This window comes from Garra rufa, chromosome 5 (genome assembly GCF_049309525.1).
Source record: "Garra rufa chromosome 5, GarRuf1.0, whole genome shotgun sequence".
Classification (NCBI taxonomy): Eukaryota; Metazoa; Chordata; class Actinopteri; order Cypriniformes; family Cyprinidae; genus Garra; species Garra rufa.
The window spans coordinates 33,897,970-33,920,481 of NC_133365.1; the positions used below are offsets into that span (position 1 = coordinate 33,897,970).

General features: G+C 37.0%; 1 protein-coding gene across 1 annotated transcript in view; it reads right to left on the reverse strand.

The window, feature by feature from the left end:
- The window catches only part of spns2 (SPNS lysolipid transporter 2, sphingosine-1-phosphate), an 88,118-nt gene that overhangs the window by 59,895 nt on the left and 5,711 nt on the right, over positions 1 to 22,512 (reverse strand). Inside the window, exon 2 of the mRNA XM_073840281.1 lies at positions 3,441 to 3,506. Within this exon, the coding sequence (XP_073696382.1) occupies positions 3,441 to 3,506 (66 nt within the window). The remainder of the gene's footprint in view (positions 1 to 3,440; positions 3,507 to 22,512) is intronic.

Sequence of the window (22,512 nt, forward strand, 5' to 3'; positions counted from 1 at the left end):
ACCAGACACATATCGCATAACCAATATTTTACATATGTGAAATATTTTTGCAGGAACTGATTCTTTCATCTACTCAATTTTGTTAATATGAGTGTTTCAGTACTCACCGCATTAAATCAATGATGCATGAGGCCTAAATCACTCTGTGTTGAGGTTGCGGTATGACCTCATCTGTGTGGTACTTGATACTCCAGTCTTCCCACAGCCCATCATTCACTAATTTACTGTATATTTACTTCCTTTTGTTATGAAATGACACACCGTCGTGACAAATCGACTATCAAAGAAAGGCCTTTTGGTTCAATTATATTATGAAAAGCTTCCTCCTCCCAACCTGTCACTATATTTCACCCTCTGTTTAATGGTACACTGCCTTAGTCAGCTATTCCTCAAGACATTCCTTAAGACATTAATCTCAACATCTCTCCTTGCCATGTACACTTTAAGACACCCTGCCACAATCTGTAGATTTTGGAAACTCAGCTCTGTCAAACTAACAGATGTGTGTGCAAAAACAAACAAAAGTTGTTAGGTAAACTTTGCCACTCAGACAAATCAGAGTATGTCACAATATGACACACTCCGGTTGATCTCATGCCATCCCTTCAACCAACTTTTCACACTGAGGTTCTCAGCCAGTGGCCAGAGCATCTGAAATTTCGTTGCGCTGTGTGAAGGCTGAGGTCAGACTGGGAGCAGAGGCCAAACTAAACCTGCCACAGACACTTTCTCTACACTTTAAGCACTGACCACATGCCCTGCTTAACAAAGGGACTTTACCCTGTTCATGTTTTTCTAGGTGGTCCAGGATGTGGTTCGCTTTGGCACAATTTTATTAACGCAAAAACATATTTTTATGTTCTTCACTCCATTCCATCTTCTCCTTGCTCCAGTGCAGATTTTCTTTGTGCTTTTCCATCTAAATTTAGCAAATGTGCTAGAAAACCTATTAAACTTATGCAACATTTATTTGGTTTTGTTTTGGTGGGGCAATGTCTTTCCAGATTTTAAGACCTCCCACCTCAAACGTCCCAATTTAACCCCTAGTTAGAGTGAATCTCCTGACAGTTTCACAGCATGAGAGGTGCCATCCCTCTTGTAACATATAGACCAATAATTGGCTGCCATGCTGTCAAAGCAACAATTCCCTGCTGAGAATCAACCTATAGGAAGTTTCCAACCAGTCATTCACTATGGTTAACCTGAGCCAAGCAGAACTGTAATGTTTATTTGCTTCCAATTACGGACTAATCAAAAACACATTTTCTTCAGTGAGTGACGGGATGATTTCTGCAGTCTAAATTGGTCAGCTAAGCAAAAACAGAGAAGAGCTCTTTCTTACGGCCTGACAGAAGAAAGTATCTTACTCATCTCTACAGTCAGTTATATAATATAATTGAGTTGAATTAAACTGGATGTCTCACTTTAAAAAAGTCTTACTAACTCCAAACTTTTAAATGTAGTATATGTACATAATAATATAAATAATTTATATTATATCTATTTGCTCTACACCACTGGCAAATTGGCATTTTTTCCTGTCTTAAGTGTTGCCTTTACAAAATAAAAATTTGAATAAACATCTATTTTTCTTTTTTCTTCCGTTTTCACCACTAAATAGGTAGTTAGGCAAGTTATTATCTTTGCAATTCTGTCTTTTTTTAGTTTGCAAGTCATAAAGTCAGAATTGCATGATAAAAACACATTTGCAAGATATAAAGTCAGAATAGCATGATATAAACTCACAATTGTGATAAAGTCAGAATTGTGTAATATAAACAAATTTGCGAGTTATAAAGTCAGAATATCAGGATATAAATTTGCATTTGCGAGAAATAAAGTTAGAATTTCAAGATAAAAACTCGCAATTCTGACCTTTTTCTCACAAATTTGAGTTTACGTCGTGCAGTTCTACATTTTTTTTCTCAGAATTGTGAGATATAAACTTGCAATTGTGAGTCCAAATTGTGAGATATAAACACATTTGTGAATTATAAAGTCAGAATAGCAGGATATAAACTCACAGTTGCAAAAATAAAGTCAGAATTGTGTGATATAAACAATTTTGTGATTTATAAAGTCAGAATAGCATGATATAAACTCGCAGTTGCGAGAAATAAACTCTGAATTGCATGATATAAACACATTTGCGAGCTATAAAGTCAGAATAGCAGGATATAAACTTGCAGTTGCGAGAAATAAAGTCAGAATCGCAAGATTAAAACTTTCCATAGATGTATTCCTTTTAAGTGGTGTAAATTTTTATATTTACTTCACCCTTTTCACCCAGAATTAAAATACCCCACTCTTAAATACTGAAAGGTTTATGTAGCGAGGTCTCCATGGGCCAGTTATTCTAATATTTTCAAACCAAATGAATGGGGGCAGTAGATAAACACTGAGTTGGATCTGAATCCCAGACATCCCCGTCTATTCAACTGCTCAATGAGCCTCTGTATATGTGAGTGTGTGCTTGTTGTATATATTCTTGCCTCTGCACATGACGCTGTCTCTGTTTGCACACTCAAGCATGTGTGTGAACATACACACAGGTACAATTTGTGTGTGCTTGTGTTCATAGGGCTGCTAAGCTTTCCAAAAGGACCTCACAAAAGCCACTTGACATGGGCCCAGCCCGTTTCAGGAAGCCCAACCCAACAGCCTCCAAAACCCCCCACCTGACCCAGCACAAACCAGCCGTTTGAACACTGAACCCTCTCATTCACCTCCCTCTGTATCCATCCACCGATTCCTCACCCACCACAAATAACCTTTAATGATGTCATAATGTGTTACACTTCACTGTCATCTGCATATAATGATTGGACGATTATTAGTCATTTTTTAATTTTAGCCGTTATAAACGTTAGCAACAAAGACCGCAAGCATCACTGAGCTAACAAGAGCTCTGTGTGTTTTCCAGAATAAACTAGTCTTTTCCTCTTATTAAAAGGAACTCACAGTGTTGGGCATCCACTGCAGTACTATTACAGTTTCCTGTAACAACCAGACTGAAAAAAACATTTACAGCTTCCCATGTACCTCACTGGAGTTTTACTGTGGTCTTTTTTTTTCCTTAACAGAAATATTGGAAAATGTATGTAATGCCCATGCACTGTTGAATAATAGACAGATCACAGTGGAGGGTGGGTCTACATCCAATCCAAACAACTGTGGCAGTCCTCTGTTTTTTTAAACCCAAACAAGTGCTTCAAGCACAGTCAATTACACTGGCTTTCAGGAGAACGGAGGTGGAGCTGGAGCACCTCATTCACAGTTTTTTTTTTCCTCCTTTGTTATCCCTGTCAATCCAGCTGCAGGGAGCTTAATGGATTTTAGTCTGCTCTTCCACCTCATGTCAGTGATATAAGTCAGTGAGTCTGTGTGCACACACTGCATGATTGCAAAACCACCTAATTATAGGATTATGAGAGACTTACCTGTTTGCAACAAGCCCGCTCCGCTGTCACCAACATCGAAGTGTTTCTGTATGTCAAGGAGGACACCTGAGAAACAGAGACAGAGAAATTAGAATTTGTTCTCTGACGTAAATTTTGGCCTTTAAGCGCAGCAATTAGTTTTAATACTATTTGAGTCTCTTCTTGAAGAAATAAGTACAGAATGAACTTTCAGACATTGTATGTGCTAAGCATTTTAAGGAAATAACAATATTGACAGGGGTTTCTTATTAGATTTTCTTGTGATCCATAAAAAAACAGAACAATTATAGGCTTATGTGGATCCTATGGATGAACACACACACACACACACACACACACACACACACACACACACACACACACACACACACACATGTTGGGTTTACATGTTTTATGGGGACATTCCATAGGCGTAATGGTTTTTATACTGTACAAACCTTATTTTCTATCACCCTACACCTAAACCTAGCCCTCACAGGAGATTGTGCACACTTTGACTTCATCAAAAAAACTCATTGTGCATGATTTATAAGCCTGTTTCCTCATGGGGACCTCAGAAATGTCCCCACAAGGTCAAAATCTACTGGTATTCCTATCCTTGTGGGGACATTTGGTCCCCACAACGTGATGAATACCAGGTACACACACACACACACACACACACACACACACACACACACACACACACACTTCAACTCTGGGCTGTTTGAGTTTGAAGTCAGCATGTTTTTAATTGACTTTCTCAATAAATATTCCTGGTCTTATTGTGCATGATTTACTGATGCACGTTATTAACAGTAATTGTATTCTTTCATCAAAATTAGTGGTGCACTCATATTAAAATTCTGGCTATAACAATAAACTGCTCATTTTAATCTAGGTTAATGTCTTTGCTATTTAAAATAAATGAAAAATAAAATCCTAAAAACAAGGAATAACTTTATAATCATTTTTTTAAATGCAAAAAGTGAATTCATTTTGAGGTTTGATAAAGATTATATTTAAAAGTATGTTTAAAAAAATGTAAAACAAACAAATTCAGTCAAATTCAATTCATTAATATACACTACCCGTCAAAAGTTTTTGAACAGCAATTTGTAATGTTTTTTAAAGAAGTCTCTTCTGCTCCCCAAGCCTGCATTTATTTGATCCAAAGTACAGAAAAAAATGTAAAATGTATTTATGAAATATTTTTACTATTTAAAATAACATTTTTCTATTTGAATATATTTACAAATGTAATTTATTCCTGTGATTTTTTTTTTGTTGTTGAATTTTTTGCATCATTACTCCAATCACATGATCCTTCAGAAATCATTCTAATATTCTGATTTGTTGCTAAAAAAAACTAAAACAGCTGAGTAGAATTTTTTAGGTTCCTTTGATGAATAGAAAGTTCATAAGAACAGCATTTATCTGAAATAGAAATCTTTTGTAACATTATGAATGTCTTTATCATCACTTTTGATCAATTTAAGGCATCCTTGCTAAAAAACAAATAATAATAATTTCTGAAGAATTATGTGAAACTGAAGACTGGAGTAATGATGCTGAAAATGTAGCTTTGATCACAGGAATAAATTACATTTGAAAATATATTCAAATAGAAAGAAGTTATTTTAAATAATAAAAATATTTAACAATTTTACTGTTATTGCTATACTTTGGATCAAATAAATGCAGACTTGGTGAGCAGAAAATAATTTTTTAAAAAACATGAAAAATCTTACTGTTCAAAAACTTTTGACTGGTAGTGTAATTAATATTTTATATTTAAAAAAATAAAGATAAATTGGAAAAACACTAAAATAAAATCTAAAATAATCTGCATTTGTATGTCCGCAGAATAAAAAGGAAAAGAGAAAGAGGCACTTTGAATGTACCTTGCATTGCAGACAGTAGAAAAGACACTGGCTGCGCTGGAATGCGAGCAGGTGGCGTGACTCGTGTGACAGGAATGTTGCGTTTGTCACTATGTGCGGACAAGCCTGCACCTGCCAAAGTGCTTCTTCTCAGTGCGTCTTTGCTACAACGTGCCAGTGACAAGTCAAAACGGGTGGCGATGGGAAACCGCAAAGCAATCGAGGCGAAACTCGAAGATGACTAAAGCCACTGCAGCAACAGAAACAAATTGCTATTTTTATTTCTCACAGCCACTCCTGTGTTATATGTCTGTGTTTGTACAAGCATGACGTAATTAGCCAGAGACGGTTAATTAAGAGACGCTTCGGCGGCATTGGGTGTTTGATCTGGGTGCGTGAAGCCTGTGAAGCGGATGTCTTTCTCTCAGCCTATCTCTCTCAGACAAGACTGTTGTTCAGTGATTTAGAGAGATGTAACATCAGAGATAATGTCAAGCATGTTGGATCTCTATCACTCTTGTCTAATTTCATTGGCTGTCAGTCACAGGCCGTGTTTACAGCCTCTCCCGCATTCAGAAGTGTCTGAATGCTGTGTGCTTTTAACAAATGGAAGATCAAAGCCTATGTCTGAGAAGAGTTAGACAGTTAAAGAGCTCCAGAGGCTTAATTTCTCACTTTAAAGTGATCAGAAAGAAGGAATGTGGAGATGAGAGGGACTGATGATTTAAAGGCAGCAACACGAAAGCTACAATTACACTAGAAAGGGAGTAATGCCCTGATCAAGAGCTCTTTAGACTTTTGGCCAAAACATACACAACTACAGCAACAAACTATAGAGCAACATGATAAGGTCAGATAGTCACCAGGCTACATCTTCTATAAATGATTACTAATGATTTGAATAAAATGAGACATTTTGATCACGTTTTCCATCATGTAACACCCACAGTTAGTCTTTGAAAAACCGGTAATGGTTTACAATAAAGACCCATTAGTTAATGTTAGGTAATGCATTAACAAACATTAACTAACAATGAGCAATACATATGTTACTGTATTTATTCATCTTTGTTAACATTAATGAATACAACAGAGTACAACGGTTCATTTAAATAATCAAGTCTATTTAAATACTGTTAACACATAATGTGTTAGTAAATGTTGAAATTAACATTTAGCATTTAAAGTCTTTGAAATAGGCTGTTATCTAAAGTGTTACCAAAAATAATAACAATAATTTAATTACACTGTTAGGTGTAATTTTCAGTACAGCGTTCACAAACCCCTGGAGGTTTGTGGATTTATGAAAAGCTAATAATTCACTAAATACTAAAAATTTGAAATTAAAGAAATAATTAAATAAAAAACAATCAAAATAAAACTTACTGAAAAAATGTAAACAAATATTTTATTTGTTCAGTTGCATGTCATGAAATAAATACCATGAATAAATTATTTAAAGATTAAAGGGATAGTTTAAGAGGTTGACGCTGAAGAGATGTCAAAGAGAAGAAATTGTTGAATGTTATTATTTTTGTTTTCTTTGTGCACTAAAAGTATATTTGTACCTTCATAAAATTGAAGGAGTAGTTCACTTTAAGAACAAAAATTGACAAATAATGTACTCACACCCTTGTCATCCAATATGTTCATGTCTTTCTTTCTTCAGTCGTAAAGAAATTATGTTTTTTGAGGAAAACATCTCAGGATTTCTCTCCATATAATGGACTTCTATGGTGCCCCATAGAAGTCCATTTATAGCCCCCCATCTCATTTTCTCCTCCAACTTCAAAATCATCCTACATTGCTGTTTTACCTGTTTTTGTAAAGGGCACTTGAATTTCTTTGCATGTTCACTTTGTAAACACTGGGTCAGTACTTCTGTAGCGATGTAGGGCAATCTTGAAGTTACCTGGGAGTTTTTCGACATACCCTAATTGTCATGAACCGGATGCACAGAGTTCACACAGATGAGTGTTTGAGGTTAAAAAGTATATAAATTGTAAAAAAAATAATAATAATAAAATAACCGATCATTTCACTACATAAGACCCTTCTTCCTCGGCTGGGATCGTTTAGAGCCTTTAAACTGCATTTTGGAAGTTCAAACTCGGGGGCACCATAGATGTCCACTATATGTAGAGAAATCCTTAAATGTTTTCCTCAAAAAACAGAATTTCTTTACGACTGAAGAAAGATATGAACATCTTGGATGACAAGAGGGTTGAGTTTTGTTCTGCCAGTGAACTACTCTTTTAGTTGAACCACTAATGTGACATGGACTATTTTAATGATGTCCTTACTGCCTTTTTGGGCCTTGAACGTGTCAGTTGCATTGCTGTTTATGCAGGGTCAGGGTGTTGGATTTCAGCAAAAATATCCCAATTTGTGCTCTGAAGATGAACTAAGGTCTTACAGGTTTGGAATGACACGAGGGTGAGTAATTAATGCAAGAATTTTCACTTTTGGGTGAACTATTCCTTTAACCTAATACCTCAGGGGGTACTTCAGGTAAAATATTTTAGGTCAAAGATATTCGGCTGACTGATTGTGAATCCCTTCTCAAAATAAACATCCATTCTTTATCCTTTACATTATACCATAAAGATTCCTAAATTCACTTGTAGCACTTAACATGAATTATTTTTATATCCCTAATTATGAACTATAAATTCCTGTCTTGAATTTCAAAAGCTGCTGATAAACTTGAAGTACTTGATGGATTTATCTTTTCAGTTCCTAGCAAAACATCTTGATTTGGATATGGGGCAGATACAGGGGCGTTGGCTTTCCGCAATCCTTCTCTATGCTCAGGACTGGGTGGTCCCGCCCTCTTTTCATCGGCCTAATCTGAGGCAGTGTACTAATTACCTTGGTCACACTCCTCCATTGCCCCCCATCCCTCAATCCCTCCGTCTCTCCCTCTCCTCCCACTGGGAGGGGGATCCCTGTGCCAGATGGTGCTGCGTTTCTCCTCTTTTAACCGAGACTGCACCTGCCCACCCTCACGCCTGCCAAAGACACAACCTCAATCACCACCACGCTCTTCCTACCAAAACTTCCACAGCCGATGATTTAATATGCCGTTATTTAACACGATAAAATAAGGACTTCTCGCTGGAAGAGACTGGTACTAGTAGGTCAGTGTGTGCATGGCGTAATATCAGACCATGACAGCAACTGTCATATTAGTAAATTATGTTCCGTGTTTGGCAGGCGATTCTGTCCGTATGTAATCTGCCCTAAATTCTTCAGCCTCTCTATCTTCTCTTCTGGCTCTCTGATAAAGATAAACTGTTTAGGGAAAATATGGCAACACCTTGAAACTTTTCAGAGAGAGCTGTCATGAAGCATTTGAGGTGCAGCCGCTCTGACTACATGTTGCATCATACTGAAGGCAATGTGGGCGATGCCACACGAGGTGATGCAAATGCCCCAAATGGCACCAGTAGAATCATCGACCTTCTAGTGTCCGCCTCGATGCCACCAGCCCTGAGGTGTTGCCATAGAAACACGGCACGGGCACACACACAGAAGAGGGAAAGGTCGGCTGGTGATTGGTCAAGTCAGCCTGATCAGGGAAGTAAAAGATACTCTGTAATGACAAAGACATTTTCGGTTTTCTTTGCTTAGCAAAAACGTTCTGATACTTACTTGGAAAAGATCAATCAGGTTTGGCTGACACGGTCACCTGCTTTGCACTTTGTTGTGCAGCCTATTTTAAAGTTGCTTTACTGAAATGAAGAAACCGCAACAGATACTAAAGGCAAAAGAATGCTGTCCTGCCTGTTGTGACTGATCTATTGCATACAAACACATCACTAAGTGACTATGAGAACCAACAGCCATTAGGTGGAGTGTAAAATTACAGCATAACTCTACATGAGATGCAATCAGTTTTCTAAAAAAATTAATCTGCTCTGATAATCTAAAATAAACTTGTTTTACCTGATAACAGATAAACGCACTTATGGATGGAGTGTGGATATACACAAAAAATATATATACTACAAGTCAAAAGTTTTTGAACAGTAAGATTTTAAGAAGTCTTTTCTGCTCGCCAAGCCTGCATTTATTTGATCCAAAGTAAACATTTTCATTATTTAAAATACATTTCAAAATGTAATTTATTTTTGTGATTTCAAAGCTGAATTTTTAAGCATCATTACTCCAGTCACACAACCCTTCAGAAATTATTCTAATATTCTAATTTGCTGCTCAAAAAAACATTATGTTGAAAACAGCTGAGTAGATTTTTTTTCAGGTTTCTGGACAGCATTTATCTAAAATAGAAATATTTTGTGACATTATAAATGTCTTTATTATCACTTTTGATCCATTTAAAGCATCCTTGCTAAATAAAAGTATCAATTTCTATAATTTCTTTCCCCAAAAGAAAAAAAATTATACTCCAAGCTTTTGAATGGTATAGTGTACAATGTTACAAAAACGTTTTATTTTAAATAATTGCTGATATTTGAATCTTTCTATTCATTAAATAATTCACTCAACTGTTTTAAATATTGATAATAATAATAATAAAAATGTTTCTTGAACAGCATGATGTCTTAAGGATTATGTGACACTGAAAATTGGAGTAATGATGATAAAAATTTAGCTTCAAAAATCACAGGAATAAATTACATTTTTAAATATATATGTAAATAGAAAACATTTTAAATAATTAAAATATTTCAGAATTTTACTGTTTATGCTGTACTTTGGATCAAATAAATACAGGCTTGGTTAGTAGAAGAGACTTCTTTAAAAAACATTAAAAATCTTACTGTTCAAAAGCTTTTGACTGGTAATGCATATATACGTTAAGATGCAATTTATTGTTATTTACCCCTTACTTAACAAATAATTAATTCAAAAACCCTCTAATGCTCATTTTGCAAATTCCATGCAATATTAATTAAGTCATGGATTAGTAATAAAATAAACCAAACCCGCTAATGTAGATTCAAATAAACATTTGCTTACAAATCACGCAGTAAAACTCCACTACAGATTGTGGCATTAGAAAGAGTGCCTTTTGTTTTCTAGCACACTAGTTTCATTATCCTAAATACTAATGAAACATTGACCCGTTCATGTGGGGCTCCATCTTAACTGCTGATTGGTGCAGTGAAATGGAGATATGCTAATACTGAGGCAACTGCGTAAGATGCAGCGCATATGAATGATGCTTTCTGATATAATGCTTTCACTAGAGTGCCGTCCGCGGAGACCCATTGGACATTGACCAATGGACTAACCAATAGCAATAGCAAGGTCAGGATGAGCAAATCAGTTCTGTTAATACGTCGAGTGCTATTTCAAATCTCAGGGGAGTTCATTGGACTGAAGCTGTTTAATGGATCCTGGAAGCTGGAGGAGCAGCCTTCCTGCATTTGATTTACACACGACGGTGTGATACTATCTCAGACATACATTGTTTGGACCCACATTTGTCTGATCTGATAAGAGGATGTGAGTGTAAGTGCTTGTTTGGATCAAGAGTTTTCTTAAAGAGTATGAGCTCATCTATGGCAAGAGGTTTGATATACTAACCTACTCTGAACTAGCGATATGTCAACACAGCTTTGTGTGTGTGTGAGAAACCATCTACATGTATAAACCATCCATTCTCTTTAAACAGGAAGTGGTTCACCGGCTGAAATTCCAATACGGTCAAATCCTGAAACGCAAACATCACCTATTCAGCTGTCAGAAGCTCAAACAATGGCAAACATTTTTCTCAGAATCCAGACATAAAAGCTCATTAAGATGGAAATACTGTATTAATGCGTACAACACCCTGTTCTTGTTTTTATAAACACACACACACACACACGTCACAGTATGGACCCAGAGGACTGTCTAGTCGTCTGGGGAGAGAGAACCAAAACGAGGATCATTGAGTGATAGGACAGACCTCATTTTACAATCCCCAAAAGAGAGACGATAGACCTGAGCAACCCCCGGTGCTATTTCAGGGCTGGGAGAAGTAGGTTAGGATAAAGGCATAGCAACAGAGAGGCTGGTCGCCCTATATACTGTAACTGAGAAGACGAGGAGAGGTGAGAGGAAAGGTACTTTACAACTGGGAGAAAAAAAAGCTTGATAAGGGCAGAACTCTGTGAGGGGATTTTACTGAGAATGAATTGCATCTGCTGAAGTGTTGTTTATTAACATGCTTCACTGCTACAATCCAAAAGTCTAAAATAGCTTTGTTAAAATGCTCTCCTCCATCATTTGATCATCATTTGATAAATAACCAACCTGATCTCATGACGAAAACGTACCTGTGGGAACTTTTTCGCAAGACAGTGTATGTACCGCCATGGATAACGTATATCCACTGGGTAGCGCTAAAAGAGATTTTTTCCTGGAACAGATGAACGTACATATGGTACGTTTTATGTGACGTTGGTTATGTGTCACGTTCTGACTTTAATGTCCATTGAGTGTTGCTATAACTCTACTCTACCATCTGCACTACACCTAAACCTACCTGATAGTATGAACAAAAGCGAATGTGACGTAAAAACGCAATCGCAAGCATGCCGTTTTAGCTTGTATTTCGATCTCTCACCTTTTAGCTCGTTTATCGTGAGTCTTGTTTTTTATGGGATTTGTACCCAAGAATTCCGCATCCTAAACCCAATTCTGTGCCGCCACAGAACAAGTGATTTTTATTGTCTCTAGTTCTAATTTCTGCAAAAAAAAACTGCAGTGATATGTACTTATTGGCATATATTTCGCATCTTCCGAAAAAGCTCCCACAGGTACGTTTACATCATGAGATCAGGTAGCAAATAACTGGTGCAATGATCAACATAAATGTACACAAATAATGAAATTCAGTTTAGTACAATGTTAAATGCAACTTTTAGTTTTGCACTATAGTGCTGCATAGAATTTTAAAATAAATTGCACTAGCTGACACACTAGAATCATTTGCATGTGCTGTGTGTAATTTTAACACCTGAGTTATATTTAGAAACAATGCAACTAATTAAATTCAATGCATATTCTCCTCCACAGTATGAGAAATTGCTGCTGGCATGTTCAATAGCATTGTATGTAAATATCTTTTAAAATAAAACTTTTTTTAAATACTTTTTTTATATATTTTAAATACTCAGCACTAATGTATACCTGGTTTAAGTGGATCACAGGTGGATAGTAAACAAGTCGCAAGGTTTTGCACTACAGAACTGAATGCAGAAGTGCTGTTTTAAAATAGTGTTAACAAAAACTGACAAAAAATATCTGTTGACAAGCTTTTCCATGACTAAAACAAGGCGATGATGAGACGACAATAAGATCAATAAACGATAGCTGTGACTATATCAACATGCAATCTCGTTGACAAAAAAATGTATCTAAAAAATAAAAACCAAACTCTCTTTTTATTTTTGACAAAAATATTATTGCAGAAATGCCTCTACTGCTCAAGCTTTCATGTGTGCTGTTGCCAGATATCCAGAGTTCAAGAGTTTGAGAGTGGCTGACAAAATTAAAGTGACTGTTTACACAAAAATGAAAATTCTGTCATTAGTCACTCACCCTCATGTCATTTCAAACCCATAATACCTTCGTTTGTCTCCGGAACACAAATTGCAATATTTTTGATGAAATCCGGGAGCTTTTCAATAATTCTTCTCCTCCGCATCAGAGAGAATAAAGCATGTACATGTGTCTTGGTACTCTCCAAAATGGCGCTAGGGTGACGCAGAGGAGAAGAATTGTTATTTTAGGTTTTTTGTCCAACAAAAGGTATTCTTGCAGCTTTATAAAATTATGGTTGAACCGCTGATGTCACATGGACTATAAAAATATCTTAATTTGTGTTCTGAAGATGAACAAAGTCTTACAGGTTTGGAACGACATGAGGGTGAGTAATTAATAACAAAATTTTTATTTTTGGGTGAACTATCCCTTTAACACTATTTCAAAATAATTGCACCAAAATTGATAGTGCTATTTGCCTTTTGCGTGTGTAGTTTTAGCATCTGATTAACTAAAGAAACAACATGAATAATACATTTCAATGCACAGTGCGTATCGTCATCCATCGTTTGATCACTAGTATGGTCAATAGCAGTGTACACAAACATCTCTTTTAAATAAAATTCAATTCAGTGTAATGTTGTTGAAAAAAGCTCAAACTATAAACATACAGTAACTAGTTTACATACCAAAATAAGTTGTATTTGTGCTGACAAAAACAAAACAAGTAGCACTTGGTTAAACTGGAATGCAGATGGTGAGTAAATAAGTGTTTTGTACTGCAGTACTGCATTCAAAAAGTGGCACAACTGTTTCGAATTTGCCCTGTGTGTGTGTGTGTGTGTGGTAGGTCAAACTGCAGTACAAACGTACATTTCCATATCCTGTGTAATGCTACTCTTTGCGGTAAGAGAATGTTTCCTCTTTGCTCTGTTATGAAGTTCTTTCCCTCATTCTTTTCATTCTAGAAAACCACGGGTACACTTTACTGCTGCTGACACATCCTGAAGCTTTCTTCCTCCTATTTTCCTTTCCTCCTTTCCCATCCCCTGCTTCTCTGCTTTTCTCATCAGCAAAGGGTGATCCTTCTCAAATGTGTCACAGGGATTGATAAAACAACACCTCAGCTCGCAGAAGTTACATATGTGCGAAAGCTAAAAACGACTGTTCCCATGTTAACCCTTCATAGCTTCCCTGCAAAAGATCAGCTCTTTTACACAGAGCCAAACCTACAAGAGTGCAGAGGCAGGGCAAGAGCTGACCACAAGTATGCTTGTCTGTTCTCGGTGAGCTCCTGACCGCCGGGTCCATACATATACGAAGCGACGGATGCTTTTTCCACTCGCCTTTAACCACCACACAGTCCATATAAACACAATGCAGATGTCAGAAGAGCGGGGGTGTGTTTTAGCGGGCGTTTGTGGGTGTGGGTGTTTTGGAATTCCCTCACCATTTTATACCAGTAGTTCCTCATTACTGCCTCACCCTCAGGCGGGCTGGCAAGCGCTGCTTGTCAGTGTATTGCGTTGTACACTGCACTACTGAACTGAGACTAGTTTTAAGGTGTGTGTGTGTGTGTGTGTGTGTGTGTGTGTGTGCATAAAAAAGAACAGGTTATGCATATTCAATCACAAATGTGCAGAAAATATATTCCCTTTATACCAAAAGCATGCCTGGAGAGTGTAAATAAGGTGTGCACTGCAAGGCTTCTTTAGCAAAATACAGTTAGTCTAGACCACACCACTTGCTTTTAAATATTGCATAAAAAGGAAAAAAGGGAGAGGTTTTCTCTTGCAGAGGTGCTATGCAGAAACTGCATATAGTGTTTGTACATTAATAATTCATATGAGAATTATCCTCTGGAGTGTAAGCCAATGTGTCAGACGTATAGCTGTGCAGTGGTCAGAACGCACTGGAGCACAGAAAATCCCCAGGCTGCCTGGTTTCCCCTTAGATACTCAGCATCACTGTAGAAGTGCATATGGTCAGTAAATGTACACTGGTGCAGAAACAGATTGGTTTTCTAGTTCAGACACTGAGATGCATGAGTATAGATGTTTGCAATTGGCAGTAATGTACACTATACATTTATATAGTGGAGATTTCACACCGAGGCTCTAAATGAGCAGCTCGTTTCATTAAATGAGCTACTGACTACACTGAGCAATTTAGTGGGAGAGAAAGCAGCTGACAGACACTGGAGTGCAATTACGGCTGCCCTTACTATCAGCCTGATCTGATAGCATTCTGTTGGTATTCTGTATGTGCTAATGTTAACTGCCAACCAGAAGCTTCAATTACCTTCCTTTCTCTCAGATTCTGATGCTAAAGACTGCATACAATTTCTTTCCTTTGTTGATACACATTATTTGCGATTTGCTGGTTGCAAGTAGTATTAAGTGAACACACTGTAAACTGTAGCGATACACTAGCATATACTACTATTCAAAGTTACTTTTTTTTTGGCCTTGAACGGTTAAATACACACACTTGTACTTGTCAAAATGCCGTCTTTGGAAGTATCCTTGTAAACAGTAATTTTGGTCTTAAATGAAAGCAAACAGCTGAGAAAGAAAAACACACGTGTAACAGTATTTTGGATCCGGGCAGCTCTTAAAGTGACAGCAGTCTAATATGTTAATCAAACAACAGAAGAGAAAAAATCTCTCACTTCTCTTGACTAAAATCACTTTTGTAACTTTAATAAGAAATAATAAGAAATATATTTAATTTACACAGAGAAAAAACATGCAGTTTCAATTTCATTATTATATACAATGTATGTAGCATTTTTTTTATTTATCTGTTCTATTGTAGTTTTTTGTCCTATTGCTTGTAATTTCCCCTTGCTTGTAAAACAGTCATAATGGTCAGTTTTTTAAAATTGAGATTTATACATGATCTGAAAGCCAAATAATTTTCATTGATGTATGGTTTGTTAGGACAATAGGGCAATATTTGGCCGAGATACAACTATTTGAAAATCTAGAATCTGAGGCTGCAAAAAAATCTAAATATTGAGAAAATCGCCTTTAAATGAAGTTTTAAGCAATGCATATTACTAAACAAAAATTAAGCTTTGATATATTTACTGTATGAAATTTACAAAATATCTTCATGGAACACAATCTTTCCTTAACATCCTTAACATTTGCCTGTTAGTATTTATACTACCTTAATGCTAATCTCATCACCATCCATTTGAACCAACAGTTGAAACATCTTCTGATGACGTCGACCCATTAACTGGCTTAGCGTTTTGCTGACTGACATTAGACGTGCTTCGTTTGTAGCCTAATCCTAAAGCTTTACTTTTATTTTTTATTTTTACATAACACAGAAAGGGATTACTGTAATTATGAGGGCTTTTTGTTTTTTGCCTGTAATGAGATTTAATTTGGCTTTTCTCGCTCACTATGCCTCTTTGCTTACTCTCCTTGTCTTCTCTTTGTTCTGCAAGAGCTGTGTAGGAGTGGGGTGGGTCTCACCCAGGGGGGCGTCAACGGTGCCCGCTTCTGTGAATAATAATTAGTCCTAAATAAAAGTGCTTGATTATCTTTCTTAATTACTGCCGTTCCCATTCGAAGTGTAAACCTACAGTGAAGCATCATTAATTAGCCCATATCCCTCTGACAAACATGTTAAGATGGTAAATTGAATTTCTTTACTTTATATTATTTTTTATTCTGCATTAATCATGCTATTAGTTAGAGAAGAAGAATTTGGGCACTTCAGAATTACCTGAAAGTGTCGACGGACAATGTTTGAATACTAAAATAAAAACTTTATGATCTTTGGGCACGAAGCTTGTTTGATTCAGAAAGTGTCTAAGGAGAAGAGGCAAATCAATGAAGCTTCAAACGGCATAGCGAGCCAAGCTATTCTCAGTGTAGTAATTGACAGTGTTGAGCAACAAACAGAGAGAAGAGAGTTAAGGGGTGTCACGAGAGTAAATGAAAACTGCAGGGAAAAAGGGAAAAGGAGAAAAAAAACGTGCTAAATTGGATGAGGCATTTCAGCACACTTAGGGCTGAAAAAGCCTATGTTGAGAGCTGGTCTTTCAAGCTCAATTTAGCATTAGACTGTAGCCATACTGCTCTGTGTGAGTGGCCATGAGCTTCAGACAACTGACAGCTGAGGTGATGGAAGTAGGAGTACTGAGTGTGAAAAAAAAATAGTTTAGGCTGGTCAGTTATAATGACAGATTGAGTGAAAACTACACATACATGCTGTACAGGCCATTTATAGCTATACTTAGAAAGAATTCTTTATTCCACTTAATACCTAAGAGTCAAAAGTGGGTTCAGAGAAGATAAAGCATGCATAAACCCAGTGAATCCCACAGAGGACACTAATAACTGTAAAATGTTACATGGCAGGAAAGTTTTCATCAATTCCTCTTGACTCAGCACGGTCTGGCTCTGCTGTTTGAGCTCTCAGCGGACTTATTCATTTAAAAGGCATTCTCAGTTCAATTCTGAATGTCGCACAGCCCTGCGATGAACACAAGCACCAGAACTGGGTTGCCTGAAATCAATATCTACAGGAGAACCACATGTGGCATGTATTCAAGGGATACTGTAGTCTGAGTAATTGACTGTAGCCCTATAAACCTCTATTCTATCCAATCAATACTCAGACACACACCCATACAAACCTCCTGATCATTTTTATCTGTCCCAGTGTCTTTTATTACATCGATGTTCTTGCTATGCAAAGCACTATTTTCATCCACTCTCATTGAGAACAGCTGAGGCTCTCCAGCGCAGTGATCCATCTCACTTTCTCCTTCATGAATTAGAGATAAATCTCATTTCTTCCTGGTCTAGTTTAATGCAGAACAGTGCAAGACACTCTCAGGAGACAGTGTGTCTTAGATTTGTATTTCATCCTGAAGGCGAATAAAAAAGGCCCACCAAAATATTCCACCATCGAAACCCAAGAGAAACCTTTAAGACCGAAAGAGGGTGTGAGATTATAAAAGCCATAAAGAAGCGTTTTTGTATTGATTTTGTATTGTTAAGCACCTTTCTGTAGCGTTGGCTGGTGACTGGTAGCTATAGATCGGAGGTGAAGTAACTGTGGGAAAACAAAACAACTGCATCACTGGAATTCCTGCTCTACCTCTACATTCCACATTAGTGAGGTGGAGACACACACCTCACATACACACGCAGGTATTTTAGGCGTTAGTTTGAGGTAATTATTATGTTCTGGTGTGGCTAAATAGCTCAAACTATTGTGGCTTACCTGGTAAGAATACCAAATTAATCCCTAAAGGAAACTAAGGCCTTTAAGTATTTGTCACATAGCAGGGATGGACTGTACCTAAAAACTTATCAGTAGACAACAAACTATATGTAGTACATTTATAGTCATTTTCACTCTATGTTGATGAATGAAGTGGCTAAGGCACAGCAGTGAATTAACCTAATCCTGCAATTTAAAATACCTCTTTTTTAATACATTTTAAAATGCAATTCCTTCCTGTGATGGCAAAGCTGAATTTTCAGTATTATTACATTATCCTTCAGAAATCATTCTAATATGCTGATTTGCTGCTCAAGAAACATGTCCTATTATTATCAATGTTGGGAGTTGTGCTGCTTAGTGTGTTTATGGAACCTGTGCTACTTCTTTGCTCAATAGAGCATTATTCATTTGAAACAGAAATCTTTTGTAACATTATAAATGCCTTCACTGTCCCTTTAGGTCAATTTAATGCATCCTTGCTGAATAAAAGTATTAATTTAGTTAAAATTAAAACAGTAAATTTGGTTTCAACTGCAGGCCCATAAATCAACCAGGCCACCAGGAAAAGTCCCACCGCTCCCTATGGCTAGTCTGTCCCTGTGTTCTGTTCAGCATACATAAAGGCATACTTGTCTCTATAGTATGCAAGGGGTTATTTTTAGGACTGGTAAATGAATGACTCTGAGAACTGAATGAGTTAAAGAATCACTGGAACGTCCATCTCTCTTAGTTCATCGTCTGTATATTCTGGTTCGAATAAGTAAGGCTGGGCAAAAAATTACAGTGATCCTCTCTGTCGAAATCTTAATATGTGTTTACGAAGACTGTTTTATGTACAGCATGCATCATCCTCTGCTTGTAAACAAGGTGCAGCGTTTCCAGGTTCTATGATTACACAAGTGTTATGGTACTCTCGTGAACGTATGGCAAAGACTGACACGAAAGAGAGGAAATTGAAGTCATTACGTTTGTTTTCTTTGCAGACAAAAAATAGCTTCATAAAATTACAGTTGAACCACTGATGACTATTTTAACAATGTCCTTACTATCTTTCTGGGCCTTGGATGTGATAGTTGCGTTGCTGTCCATGCAGGGTCAGAAAGCTCTCAGATTTCATCAAAAATACTTAATTTGTATTTTGGAATGACATGAGGGTAAGTAATTGAAGTCAGAATGACAGAATCCTCTGTGCATGCATGAGCCTTCAAACCCTGAACATACTCTTCACACACACTGAAACAACAGAGCTAGATTTCTCACTGAGGCGAAAGTGTTTCTGACAGGTAATGTGTCTGGGTGACAAACAAAACCAAATGTTTTTAAATACAAATAGATGGCATGCGACAGGAATACACAAAAACAACAAGCTTGACATTGGCTTGATGGGATAATGTCAGTATCTCCTTCATTAATAGATCCTGTATATCACAAAACAGACAGCCTGAACCTATTTACCTACTGACACTGACACTGCGTAGTCACACACATACACGCTTAAGCTGCAAATCCGGGAAATAACATGTTACATAATACCGGTGGCTGATTATTTACTCAATCACTATTGAATAGAGGGAAAGATGACATATTTTCCTCCTTAATAAGACTCTGCAAATACAGACATGCAGTAAAGTCCAGTTTAAATATTTGTCCTGGCAATGCGGAGCGCTTCTGAAGGCTTACTTTAAGGACAAAGCTTAGCTTTAGTTGAGTAGTTTACCCTACTGACCCTTCTTTTGATTTGATTTGGTCAATATTTACACAGAAGTCTTATCTAAAAACAGAACAGATTATCAGCCTTATCTATGAATATGATCCACACTCATCAAACTACAATAACTACTCAAAAATGATTTCATATCATTCATAATCAAATATTCTGATATCTTTATAGCTCCTACGGGGATTTGCTATGCTTTCAGAATGATTTAGCCACTGTTACGTTGCATCCGGAAACACTAAAGTCAAGGTCACTGAGTTTGTCCCTCTCTGTGTGTAGCTATTTGGAGGACAACTAAAAATGTCCATTAAAATTTCTTTAATGGAAAATGAATTGGAGATGCTACAGTAAAAATGTTGTAAGTTTGGTAATCTGTAAATTAACATTATTACATCCTATATTAAATTATATTAGACAAAAAGGTTGAATTATCCACCCTTTTCCTCAATGTGGAAGTAAGCCTATGGGTGAGACTTCCAGTTCATTATCCACTATTGGGAAAAAACAAAAAGAATAACAACATGAAGTAAACAGTAAAACTGTTTGTGCTACAAACCATTGTGTTCATAATTAAGATAATACTTTAATATGGTAAGACACACCAATTTGCAATATCAAGCAGCAAAACCAGCTGTTTTGTACAGCTAAAAATAGCTGGATGCAGATAAGAGCAGAAGCCAGACCCATAAAATGTACAAATGGCCGCACCCTTTTTTATGGTAAAAAAAGGTGGATATGTTTCTTTAATTTGTCCTTGTTTGGCCAGTTGTAGTCTCCCACACTCAAATTCATACATTTCTAAACAGTCCTGATCTATACACAGTGACATACCTGAGACTTCAAATCTCACAGGTGCGCTCCCCCCTCAGGCACCCCTCCCCCCGCTTCCTTCACCCTCCTGTACAGATGTCTGTCAAACTCTCCGCCCTTAATCCCTTAGACACACTCCATCAAAAAGACACTCGTTGAGGCTAAGAATCAAGGCAAATCCCTTTTTTTTTAAACAGATAAACACCCACACATAGTACGCATCTGTTTGGACACGCAATGAGCTAAAAGTGGGCCACCAATTATATTAACAGGGTCAATGCCATTTAAACAAGCATGTCAGCCATGCTCTGGTGCAAAAACATAACAAACACTGTACCTTGTTTGGGTCATCCACGCTACATTAAATGAACATCGCATGGGCTGAATGAAAGACAAGCCCGTTAAGAAATAAACCGGGAAAATCGCATCTCAGTTCTCAGAGGCTGTTAGCGGACTTGATTGTGTCAGTGATTATTTTGAGAGTCGTCAGGCTGGCCAATACAGCCTCTCCGGAGCAAGATGAGAACTTGTTCCGCTGAACGCCACTCGTGTCTATATATATTTATACACTGACCTTATTGTTGAGGTCAGAAAGGCGGTCATGGTTGTGCACTCTTTATAAGAAAATAGCTGAGGCAGATGAATGAAAATAAACGATTCAGGAAAGCTGGAAGCTCTGCGCTCACTTTCTTGCCTAACTTTTAAGGCTAGGTTAGGTTTAAGAAGCCAAGCTGTCACAGTAATGGCTTTTCGTGCTTGTGTAATAGATGCTGTGACCACATGAAAAGCACCGTGTCGAAAAGAGGAAGAGGTGCCGTCTAATTCCAACCACTCCTATCACAGGCAGCACATACATCAGCTAAATACAACCCTATAAAAACACACACGCACACACACACATGCCAAGAAGAGATCTTAAAATGGGAGAACTTTTATATGAGGTCAAAATTTGTTCAATTAAAACCAAACAGCCATTAAAGTATGCCAGTCATTTCCCAAACACTAATATTGTACTGCACGGTTATGGGGGATATTAAATACTCTGTGGCTTCATCAATACACTCTAGCATTAAGAGCTAACTTGTAATCGTCTTTTAACGGTTTACTTTAATGGATTTATGTTTCAGGTTTGAGGGAGACATCAGTAGTAAACACAACAGCTCTATAACTGCTTCTATTAGAAACAATTACACTGCATATGGGAATGAACTTTAGAAGAGCCATTTGTTCTGCTTGAGGGTTTCAGAAGAGAGAGACAAGCTTATGAACTCATTTACTCAGATTGTTTCCATTACTTTCATGTTTTTGTTGTTGCTTTAATATGAGCATAGTAAAATGAGTGAGTAAGTTAGAGACAACAGCCAAACCTAAATGGTTCGTTTCAATACAGACAGCTGGTTTGTTGCAGCTACAGTTGAAGTCAAAAGTTTACATTCCCCTTTCAGAATCTGCAAAGTGTTAATTATTTTACCAAAATAAGAGGGATTGTTCAAAATGCATGTTATTTTTTATTTAGTACTGACCTGAATAAGATCTTTCACATAGAAGATGTTTACATATAGTCCACAAGAGAAAATAATAGTTGAATTTATAAAAATGACCTTGTTCGAAAGTTTACATACACTTGATTCTTAATACTGTGTTGTCACGTGAGCAATCCACAGCTGTTTTTGTTTAGTGATAGTTGTTCATGAGTCTCTTGTTTGTCCTGAACAGTTAAACTGTCTGCTGTTCTTCAGAAAAATCCATCAGATCCATTTTTGTGTATTTAAACCCTTTCCAACAATGACTGTATACTTTTGAGATCCATCTTTTCACACTGAGGACAACTGAGGGACTCATACAACTATTACAGAAGGTTCAAACGCTCACTGATGCTCCAGAAGGAAAAACAATGCATTAAGAGCCAGGGTTGTAAACTTTTGAACAG